This window comes from Panthera uncia (genome assembly GCF_023721935.1).
Source record: "Panthera uncia isolate 11264 chromosome C1 unlocalized genomic scaffold, Puncia_PCG_1.0 HiC_scaffold_4, whole genome shotgun sequence".
NCBI lineage: Eukaryota > Metazoa > Chordata > Mammalia > Carnivora > Felidae > Panthera > Panthera uncia.
In genome coordinates, this window is record NW_026057585.1 from 27,080,678 (window position 1) to 27,092,914 (window position 12,237).

A 12,237-nucleotide genomic window follows, 5' to 3' on the forward strand; every position below is an offset into this window, starting at 1 on the left:
TCTTTAAATAGCTCCCCATGTTTCTTAAAAAATTCCTCAAAGACCTACACAACTCTACATGATCACGCCCCATCCAAACTTTCCAACACCTGATGCTAGTCTCTAGCCCTCATTCATACGTCACTAGTCTGTGAATTCCTAGAACATACCTCACATCGTTCATACTCATTATTTCCACCACCTGCAGTATTCTTCCCTTTGTTCTTTCACATTGGTAGGTTAGTCTCATTCTTTGAGTTTCAGCTTAAATATCATCTTAGATAGGTCTTTAAGATTCCTTCTTAAAAGTAAACCACCTCACCTCTAACCATCCCAGTACAGCCTAAATCCAAATGCTATGTCCTACATGGCACCAGAATGACCTGTAATTATTTATCACCTTTCTTCACCACTATACTGTAAACCCCATCAAGGCAGAAGGAAAGTCTGTTTTGTTTGTTATTGTATCCCCAGCACTTAGACAGTTAAGTTGCTTGATAAATGGAATTAATAAATGGATAAATGAATGAATGAAAAATGAACAAACGAACAAGCCAGTACTTAAGCTGTCTGCTAAACAAAACCAATAGGCTTATTCCTAGAAAGCCTAATATCTAAAATAAATAAATAAACATCTAACATTAACTCTTTGTACCTTGTCTAAGCAAGAAATTATAAACAGGAAAACAAATCAGGGTAACTGCCACTTATACTTTCATATATACTAATGAGACTAAATAACACATTTTTAGTTACAAATAAGCTAAAGAGAAAAACTAAGCCACAGATCAACTTTTACCTTGAATCAGATATAGGTTTGGATGCCTTTCTGCCTTTAATTTTAAATTCATGGGATGTTCCTTCAGGTTCTTTCTCTGCTTTGAAAGCCACATTTGGTGGCACAGGAGGAACACGAATTCGCAACCCAAACAAATGCTTCTTCTTCTTTATTTCTTTCCCAGACATAAACCTAAATTTTTAAAAAAATTAACTAAAAATTTAAAAACTGAACACATATACATGTCAGACCCTAACTCACAACTTTCAGATATAAAGCCTTTATAGATGAAAGTCCACCCAACACTACAAAACTCGCTCTTTCCCTTTGCCTTCCTGGATTCTTATCTGCTCCCAGAGTCAATCCACAGTAGGATACAATGGCGAAGGAGGTCGGGGGGAAGGATAGGATCAGAAGGAAGGGAGAAGAGCACACATCCACTTTTCTTTTTAAAACGTGGCATCTATGCTTCAGATTCTGTGTCTCTTTCTCTCTGTCTTTCCCCTGCTTGTGCTCTCTCTCTCAAAAATAAACAAACATTAAAAAATTTTTTTTAAATAATAAAACATGGCATCTAACTTTTTAAAGGAAGAAGAGTAGAGAGTGGTGTATTTTTAGTCCCAATATGTGTTTTCCATATTTCATTGTCCTGTTTAAAAGATCTCAAAAATGGTTTAGGAAAAGAAGAATTCTATTTCAGAGTGAATCTGTGAGGGGAGAAACCCTGGTCAGAAAGTAACAGGTGTTAGCACTGGAAAAGAGAACCCAATATGAGAGGTCCAGAAAATAAAAGGAGTGTCTAGTGTGTCATATTTAGAATTGGAAATAATCTGGAACAGAAAAATGTTATTTCGGTGTGGGTTTGGGCCTCTAAAACATGTGCTCCTAACTCTTTTCCAAAGTCCTTAAGGCTCCTTAATCCAAAACACCCCCACCTACCTTACTTCTACTATACCCTGCCTACCTTCCAGAACCACTACCAAACACTTGGAATGTTCTTCCACTTCCATGCATGTTTGAGAAAGGGAAGCTCCCATTTCTATCATAATAAGAACAGATGTATTTCTGGTACCCTAAACTGGATTACAGAATTCACATCCCATAAAGTATTTTTACCAGTACTGTAACTGCTCAGGCACTTTATGGTTTTTTAAATTGACCTAAAGATTTAGCTGCTAGTAATTGTAACATTTTTAAGGAGGAAATTCTGTCAAGTTCAAAAAAAGCAACTTGTTACAAACAAAAATTTTATAAGATTGCTGAACAGTTGGTAAGAGCCAGCATATACACTTAAAAAATTATTTCTATTGCAATTTTTAAATATTTTTAAGAAATGTAGATATGCTTTTTATTTCTTAAAAAAAGAAAGGTCTATACAAGGATATATCCAACAATAATCAATTATCAAAAAATTAAGACTACTAATACTATTTTTCTGCAACTGATGGCAATAACTTATCTTAAAACCATAGAAGATCTCAATCATTTTAAAACCAATATTTTCTATAATATTTTCCACTATCTTTTGCATTTTCCCACCAGCTAAGATATTATTTTATTTTCAGGGGACTGTATTATAAAAACAAGTCATTACTGAATATGTTTTTCAGTGGAACAAGCCAAAAGCCCCTGAGATATTGGTATGCCTGCCTCCCATCCACCATTCCCAGAGGATTGCTCTTCCCTTCTCCAACCCTTGAGAATCACTGCTTTGCTCAACTGAAATTAAAATTTAAAAGTTTAAAATGGTTTGTACTAAACATCAACCCCACAATTCTTAAACAATGCCATTATTCCTTATACTTACTACAAGTCTCCCTCATAGGGATACATAAAATAAATCAACTTACATGGTCTTGTAGTCATTTAATGCCTCCAGAACATGCTCATATCTTTCAGATTTTGGTGTGTCTGCCAGCTGTGAAGTATCAAGAAACAATTTAAAGCACTATAATTTCATTAGTTAGTAATATACAGGTGCTAGATAGAGGCAATGTGATACAGAAGAAAAGAGTACTGACTGATAGAAGATCTAAGTTCTAATTCCAGGTCCTCAGTGACTAGCTGCGTGATCTAAAGCTATTTAACCTCTTCTTGTTTTCTTATCTATAAAAAGAGGAGTAGGAGCGCCTGAGTGGCTCAATCAGTTAAGCGTCCAACTTCGGCTCAGGTCACGATCTCGCCGTTTGTGAGTTCGAGCCCCCCAATGGGTCCTGTGATGACAGCTCAGGGCCTGAAGCCTGCTTCAGATTCTATGTCTCCCTCTCTCTCTGCCCCTCCCCTGCTTGCTTTCTGTTTCTCTCTTGAAAATAAACATTAAACAAAAAAAAAAAAAAATTTATATATATATATATATATATATATATATAACAGAGGTATAAAAATCCTATTACAAGTAATTTTATAAATCAAATGACATGTCTGAAAAAAACTGTTAAAACACTACAAAAATGGGATTTTATTAGTTACTAAATTTATTTTAATTCTATAATCCGAGGAAATAATACATAGAATGAATGACTTTAATATCAACCATATATTGGTTCTAATAGATATTCTAATAGGTATCAATTGCTTCTAATAGATATTAGTAGGAAAAGAGGATAAAAAATGAGAAACATAACATTTTATTTCCCAATACTTCTAATATTAGCAGAAACCCATAATCTCTGTAATTTTGAAAAATTCTGTGAAACTGGGGGAGGGGAGTTATTTTCATAAAGGTTATATACTTTGGCCATCCCTAAAACCCAAAATGTCTCAGCAATTTATCATCAGAAATCATTTTAAAATCTAAATATTCAATTCTAGAAAATACTATTTTGTTTCAAAAGAGCTCCCTTAAAAGTCATTTCTGCATCTTCTTCCAAGTTTAAAGACGGGGGCCCAATAACAAAAAAAACTACATTATAGAAGGACCATTCTCAATTAAAGCCACAAAAACTAAAAAAAAAAAATTCCAGAATATCATAGTTGACTTTTTACTACCAGTATGGTTTTTACCAATTTAAACTTCCAAACCTCAGAACTGCTTCAAGTAAAGAGAAAACGAATCTGCTAAATAGAATGTTGGAGGCAGAAGAGAGAGTCATCTACTCCAACTCCCTTTATTTTACAGATTAGTTAACAGATATAAAGGTTAAATGAAGTGCTCAAATTCACATGGCTGATTAGTGAGAGAGCCAGAATCTGAACCCAAGTGACAAAAGTCCACTCATTCAACATTCACTGAGAGCCCATACTGTGCTGATGCATTGGGTGCTTTTAGAAAAAAAAGAAAAGAAATGGGACAGTTTGGTGTTCATGCCTCTATACCATACCACTTCCTCTTATCGTAATTTCTGTAGTGTCCAATGATAGAGAATTTCTATTAAAGAAAAATAACAGAATCAGACCTTAAAGCTGGAAAGACACTTTAGATGTCCATCTAATTCAAGGTTCCATCAATACTGCAATCCCTTTTATAGTACTGACATTCATTCAACCTTGGTTTAAATATTACCATTGATGAAAGCTGCTGAGGCACCTATGAGGGAGCCCATTCCATAGGTGGACAACACCTTCCTTCCTGGAACTCTTCTATTCCCTCTTTTACAAGACAGTTCTTCAAATATTTGGCAGCAGCTTGTCATGTCTAAGTATAAGATTATGTCTAAGTGTAAGATTATGTTAAAAGTTTTTAGCAGCCACATCACATGATTATCTCATATTAAGCTCTGGGTAACTAATTTCATCCTCTTCCTCATCTCTACTTCACCACCCCAACTGTAAAATCTTATCAGATAAACTGATCAAATCAAGTGCTCCCTATCATATGCTACTTCTTCTGAACTGGATGTTTGTGTATTTAAGCCTTAAAAGCAAAACTTTGTGACTGCTGTTACTTTGATTTTGTTTTCAGGTCTGTGTTAGAGATCATCTTTCCTCTTGTTCTGTCATCCTTGAATTGGAAGGTAGACACAAAGACAGAACCCTGTGACTCTCCATTAGAATCTCCCTCAAGAATATTTCCAACCCACTGACTGCTTTTGTTTCTATTAATCAATTAGTATCATATACGTTTAATTTTTAATTTTAACCACTTCGAATTTCATTATCTAATCTGAAATTGAGTTACACAATGTCTATAACATACCCATACCCATTTGACACACCAGTGTGGCTAACCATATCAAAAAAAGAAACATTATAGTAAAAGAGTGTTTTTCCTTATTGCTTTAAAAAATTTTTTTTGATGTTTATTTATTTTTGAGAGAGAGAGAGAGAGAGGCAGAGCGTGAGCAGGGGAGGAGCAGAGAGAGACAGAGAGAGAAAGAGAGAGAGGGAGGGAGGGAAGGAGACACAGAATATGAAGCTGGCTCCAGACTCAGCTGTCAGCACAGAGACCAATGCAGGACTAGAATTCACAATCCATGAGATCATGACCTGAGCTGAAGTTAGATGCTTAACCAACTAAGCCACCTAGGCACCCTGCCTTAATGCTTTTTAAATCTTCACAAACCACACATCTGAAAAATGTGCTTTATATTTATGCTGACAACAACAAAACTGACTAATTTCTCAAATCTACTTCTCTTTCACTTTTTGAAAAGCACAATGAATGAACTCTCTTCTTTGTTTTGGTACTCACTCTCTATGATGTCTCAGAAATTTTATCTGTAAGTTCCTTTAGCACTCTAAAACTATTTTGCATAGAACTATATATATTTCAACTTGCATTATGGGGTCATGGGATCCTTTTCTGGACGCCTGGGTGGCTCAGTTGATTGAGCGTCCAACTCTTGATTTCAGCTTGGGTCATGATTGTGAAATCTAGCCCCGTGGCTAGGCATGGAGCCTGCTTAAGATTCTCTCTCTCCCCCTCCTCTCTCCCTCTCTCTCTCTCTCTCTCTCTCTCAAAAAAAAAGGGGGGGGGGCAGAGATACATTTGTTTATTTTGAAGACTAATAAGTACAGATACTATAGTTTAAATCAAGTAATCTGTATTAAAAGAACATCATATTCCAGGTTTGCGATCTGTTCATGAGGTTTATAATATAAACATAGTAACCATTTTTGTTCCTTTTATCACAGACACTAACCTCATACTAGGCTTTAACTTTCAGGGTTGTAAATTTCTGTACAGACATAAATACTATTATGCATAGTTATAACTCTTCCCTTCGGTAAAATACATTTTCAATCACCAGTATTGAATTCCACGCTGCTTAGACTTAAGTATGTCAAACAGCTTAAGTAATTTGTTTGCCAACCTAGTTTTTTAAAATTTAAGACCACGGTTAACAGAAAAGTAGGCTGCCCTTACAGAACTAGGATTTTTGATCACATTAGGAATTAAAGACAAATAATAAGCAGATTCCAAAAGCTATGAATATCTCATTTTAACTCCCAAAAGCAATCCAGTACAATTCCTCATTCTAAATAAAAAAAGCCTTAAGCAACCTTTATTTGGGATCTCAAATATTGTATTACGTATTTTTACTCTCAAAGCAAACATTACAAAACAGTGGACTCTCAAATAGCTACATTCGGTCATATGATTGATAATCATTAAGGCACAAAGTCTCAAAGATGTATAAAAAGTCACATTAAGGAAACATGATACAGAACTATCATTATGATCCAATATGTTCTAAAAGTTTCAGCTTCTCTTTTCAATCCTGAAATAACCAACTAAGGAAAAAACATGATACATAAATGTTAAATTTGCCTTTCAGTATAAAAGGATATACTCTCCCCCCAAAATTAATTCTTCTCCAAAAGAAGTTTGGTATTTTTGAAACTTCTTTTTGTTATAAAAGAAGTCATAGTTCCTTTATAACCACAACAACAACAAAAAGAAGTACAAAACACTCAACAGATATCACTGATTCAATTAAGACTGCTTCAGAACTGGCAACTGAAGAAAGTATTTATTAGGCTTCCAAAACAGCACAGAAATATTACTATGTGGCGAGAGTCATCATATGTAATATATAAAATTAAGTCCCAATTCAGCTCAGGAATGTCAAATATAAGTGCCTCCCTGTTACTAGTGTGTCCATATATATTCCTAAACAAAATGTCATACAAATCTCAATCAACTTCTCGAGTCATCACAAGTCTTTTTTCTTTTACCTAGATGGAGGAAGTAAAATTACAGCTATTTTTCTGTTTTGTTTCAATTTTGAGGAGAAACTTCTAGAGCAACTGTCAATATAACATAATCTAGAGTATGTATAAGAACTAATGTTCAAAATGACTCGAGTACTCAACCAACCATTTACTTAACATACAGTATTTTCTCATGTTTTAAAAGTAATTAATGCTATTTTATAAAAAGGTTTTTAACATAAATATAAACAAAAAGGAAGACTCAATTCGCAATTTGATTTCAGTTAACCAAAGATTTACTATTTTAATAATCCAGAATAATCCGTTATTTGTATTATTTTTGTTTCTATTATCACAAATATTTAATAAGGCAAACTAAATGAAAATTATTGAGTAAATGTTCAAGCTGGCATCAATGTTATGGTCTTGGCATCAATGTTATGGTCTCTATTATTAAAATTTCACTCTCAAAACCAATTATAATGACAGTATAAAGATCTAAAAGATTAACACAAAACTAAAGGCTGAACTTCCATCTGTAAATACCGCAGGATGGAATGAGTAATCGAAGTCTGAATATTTTCTTTTTTTTAATGCAGAGAAAAAGCAACGAAAAATGATTAGAAAGCCACTTGTTAATAAATGTGATGGCTCCAAAAAATGTAAACACTCTTCAGAACAGTAAAACTTTTCTGTCGTCAAGTTTTATTAGAGTATACGGTTGTTCTTCTTAATTATTTTTGAAAGATTTTATTTTTAAGTATCTATACCCAACATGGGGCTCAAACTTACAACCTCAAGATCAAGAGTTGCATGCTCTAATGACTGAGGCAGCCAGTCACCCCCGTTTCCTCTTAATTTTTAAATTTTGCAAAGACTAAATTTTCCATATTCACAAAGAATAAGAAATCAAAATTTCTTATTTCTAAGACATTACCCCGTAAAAGCTACAGAAAATGAGAACATGTATCTACTAATGAAATAAATTTTTTTTATGTGTCAGAACTGAACCACCTGAGCTAGAACTGAGATACCTGAAATTCATAAACTGAACTCATTTCTTAAAAATAGACTAGGGACACCTGGGTGGCTCAGTCGGTTAAGCATCCAACTCATGATTTCAGCTCAGGTCATGATCTCATGGTTGTTAGATCAAGCCAAGCTACAGGCTCCATGTTGAACATGGAGCCTGCTTGGGATTCTTTCTCTCTGTCAAATTTAAAAAAAAAAAAAAAAAAAAAATTTAAATATGCTAATTGTGATTTTTACTCTCTATTTTCAGCCTCTTGAATAAAATCTATGTATCATTTTTTATTCTAATAAAAGCATCTGAAATAAAGTAACTTGAGTTTTTTTTTTTAATTTTTTTTTTTTCAACGTTTTTTATTTATTTTTGGGACAGAGAGAGACAGAGCATGAACGGGGGAGGGGCAGAGAGAGAGGGAGACACAGAATCGGAAACAGGCTCCAGGCTCCGAGCCATCAGCCCAGAGCCTGACGCGGGGCTCGAACTCACAGACCGCGAGATCGTGACCTGGCTGAAGTCGGACGCTTAACCGACTGCGCCACCCAGGCGCCCCGAGTAACTTGAGTTTTTATGTGTGCCCACTGTCTACACGAAGTAACCACTACAGAATTTAATATGATACATAAAATGCACTAAGACTATAGATGTGTCTGCATAAGAAGTGCTGAAAAGAACCATGGCTAGAAAGAAAGCATTTTAAAAGAATGTATTAAAGCTTTACATATTAAGATGACTATAATGAACACTACAGCTGTTAGTGCCTTATACTTGTTTTTCTTTTATTACTAATCAGTTTATTAAAATTTATCAAATTTGTAAGTCACTCCTTTTCTCTCAAATTTCACCCAGAAAAAAGCATGTAACAGAAAACAGAGCATTATATTCCAACTTCTAATACTCAAAACATCTTGGCTCCATTGATTTAAATGGTATCTCTGATTTTTAAAATCTAAGCATTCTGCAGGTATTTGTTTCAATATTTTATGCAGCTAGCTGACCTACCAACTTTTAAATAAATGTGCATTATGCTCTCCTTTATGCCTCATAAAACCCCCCAAAACAACCCAAAAAACCCTGATATTCTACTTGTCATCAACCTTTTATAAACTGCCTCATGTCTAAAGTTACAAAGTAGAAATTCTTCCTAAACTTCAAGTTACTTTACACAATTTTTACCTCAAAAAGTAATGTGTGACTAAAATTTACACATCTAATTCCACATATTATAAAACAAGATTTTTATTTAAGCTAAGAGTAGTTAGTATCTATATCTATATGTGTATATAGATATAGATTTGTTTTCTCTTAATTTGGCTTCATGCCCAGCACAGAGCCCAACATAGGGCTTGAACTCATGACCCTGAGCTGAGATCAAGAGTTGGACACTTAACCAACTGAGCCACCCAGGTGCCCCAATATCCTTATTTTAATAATTCTAAATAACTGCTAAAAACAAGGTAACTATTATTTTACTTTCTTCTTCATGCTTGCCTACTGTTTCAAAATCTTCTTCAATGAACATACGTTAACTTTTACACTGTTTTTTAAAAAGACTCTGTAAATCAGTATGAGTGGTTAGGCTTTGCAAATGAAAGGCAAAATGAGATGTCAGAATGAGGAGGATAATCTCCAACTCAGCTTTACCCTCTAATTCATTATTCTAACACTATTACTGGGTCCCCTCTCTCCCATTCCTGAAAGTCAAAGATATATAAGGGAGTACCAACAAGAGAGGAAAGAATGTTAGTTACATCTCTAAGTTTATAGAAACTTTAAAAAACCTTAAGTTTTTAAGGAGGAACCATTAGATACACAATAAGGATTTCTCCCTCCCTTATATCTTTACAATGATTCTCACTTCAGAAAAGAAAGAATCAAGTAATTTACTTCCTCCGTCTACATTTTTCCCTGAATAAACAGGCAACAGGAGGATGAGAGGGCTAGTCTTCATATCCTCAAAGTTATTTCTCCCTGAACTAAAAATAAAACTCTACTTTAGATGTGTGACTTATACATGTATCTTGGCTGCTTTTCACAAAAACAAAACAAAACAAAACAAAACAAAAACAAAACAAAACAAAAAAGATATCAAGTAGCTAACGAAGTTAGCCCTAAGACCACTTACCTCTCCAGGATGCAATCTATCCCAGTTTTCATTAATATATGTCATGAGCTCAAGTTCAGAATCAAAGTATTTCTTCTTGTGAATAACACTTAGGTTGTAAAGGCATAGGTGTGCTATATCTACCCTGGAATCCAAAAATAATCAAAATATACAAAAACATGCTTTTGATTATTGTTAAAAAATCGTATTTTTACAAATAATAACAGCAATTAAAAAATCCAAAGTGAAGTATTTAGGTAAGCAGAGGGTCAATACCATAAATCATATTCACAATGTAATAAGTCATTACATACGAAAATAACAGGGAAACATTAAATATTTACTTATAGTGAGTAGTCAGTATAAAGTAAAAGATATCTGAATAATCTCTTTCATTCAAAGAGGATGTAACTTTAAGAAAACTTACAATAAAAATTTTCCATTTCACTTACATATAAGCCATAGCAAAGATCATACTTTAACAGACTTTATCTGATTCATGAGTTAAATCTTATCTTTTCCTAAAATACATAAAGCATTCAATGAAAGTTTCTAAGTACTTACTATAAGCATTTTGTCAGTAAATCTCCAAAATTCATCACACTTTTCCCACGCCCAAAAATTACACTACAGAAGAAACTGGCATATTTGGTATAAGACCTCTCTCATCTGAAGTCCCAAAAGAATTAAAAACATAAATAAGAATTTTAGGGGCGCCTGGGTGGCTCAGTTGGTTAAGCGGTCGACTTCAGCTCAGGTCATGATCTCACGGTTTCTGAGTTCGAGCCCCGCGTCAGGCTCTGTGCTGACAGCTCAGAGCCTGGAGCCTGCTTCAGATTCTGTGTCTCCCTCACTCTGACCCTCCCCCGTTCATGCTCCGTCTCTCTCTGTCTCTAAATAAACGTTAAAAAAAAATTTTTTTTTAATAAAAAAAAATAAATAAGAATTTTAAAAATCTAAAAGATATATACAGTGACATTTTATGGATCAGAAAATAAATGGCCTTATCATTTCAGCAATAAGACTAGAAAATCTTTAGTGAAGATGACCTCAGGTTTAAGGATAAATAAAAGAACTAAAGCTAGGCATAAAGAAAAACAAATTTTTATTTAAACCAAGTTAATATATACAGAGCATTTCACCCTATTAAGTTTAAGAATATGGCCCCTTCTGTGCTGACAGCTCAGAGCCTGGAGCCTGTTTCAGATTCTGTGTCTCCCTCTCTCTGACCCTCCCCCATTCATGCTCTGTCTCCCTCTGTCTCAAAAATAAATAAAGGTTAAAAAAAAATTAAAAAAAAAAAAAAAAAAAGAACATGGCCCTTTTTTGTTCCTTAACAGAAATATCCATACTTACCACTGTAATGGTAGACGTTTGAGGTATTCTGGTCCAGAACTGCAGACAGAGCAAATAAACGTATAAAACCTAAGGAAAAAAGAAAAGTTGTATGCTAAGTAATCAAGGGTACACATATTCAACAATTAAAGCTAATATTCAGCAAGTACATATCCTACAATAGATGACTGATACACAAAGCAAAACCTAATTTGAATTAAGACACTGTGATTTAAAAAAATTCTTTTCCAGTAACAACAAATAATGAAATAGTTCATATATAGGAGGCAGAAGTATTTTTTTTTAAATTACAGAGGAGACATTCAGTTCACACACAGATTCATATACACATACAGTTTTCTAATGGCTTGTGTGTAACATGAATTGTGATGACAGCCCTCACATACAATGTTGTATTCAATGCTCAAAACAATCTGGTAAAATAAAAGGAGAGAAGTTGATCTTCCTAAATTCTAAAAGATAGTAAGCAACATAAGTCAACATTTAAACCCAGGTTTTTTATGCCAAATTCAGAGCTCTGTCTTTCATTTTTCTTCCTAGAGCCATTCCATATTCTGCCATTCCATATTCTCCTAACCCAGAAAGCACATTAGGTCTGCTTTTGGAAATTCTTTAGAACACAGACGCATATTTTGTGTATCAAGGTTCTATGGCCTTTTCCAACTTTCTGTCACAGGATCCCTCTGAGGTTCTTTAAAGGAAGGTACCAATGGAAATAGTTTAGAGCATGTGGGACAAAAGGAGCAAATATAATCACTGATCAAATACTTCAAAGTGTTCCGGAATAACATCTAAAAGCACAAGAATTATGTGTATTTTAAAATTATGCATAATTTGGGCGCCTGGGTGGTTCACTCAGTTGAGAGTCCAACTCTTGATTTCAGCTCAGGTCATGATTCC

The 12,237-nt window shown here is 34.2% G+C and overlaps 1 protein-coding gene across 3 annotated transcripts in view; it reads right to left on the reverse strand.

Moving 5' to 3' along the window:
• Nucleotides 1-12,237, reverse strand: part of MTF2 (metal response element binding transcription factor 2) — a 76,854-nt gene that overhangs the window by 7,589 nt on the left and 57,028 nt on the right. For all 3 annotated transcript variants that reach the window (XM_049618456.1, XM_049618457.1, XM_049618459.1), the window contains 4 exons: nt 11,338-11,406; nt 10,003-10,126; nt 2,608-2,675; nt 779-949 (listed from right to left, as the gene is read on the reverse strand). In XM_049618456.1, the coding sequence (XP_049474413.1) occupies nt 779-949; nt 2,608-2,675; nt 10,003-10,126; nt 11,338-11,406 (432 nt within the window). The remainder of the gene's footprint in view (nt 1-778; nt 950-2,607; nt 2,676-10,002; nt 10,127-11,337; nt 11,407-12,237) is intronic.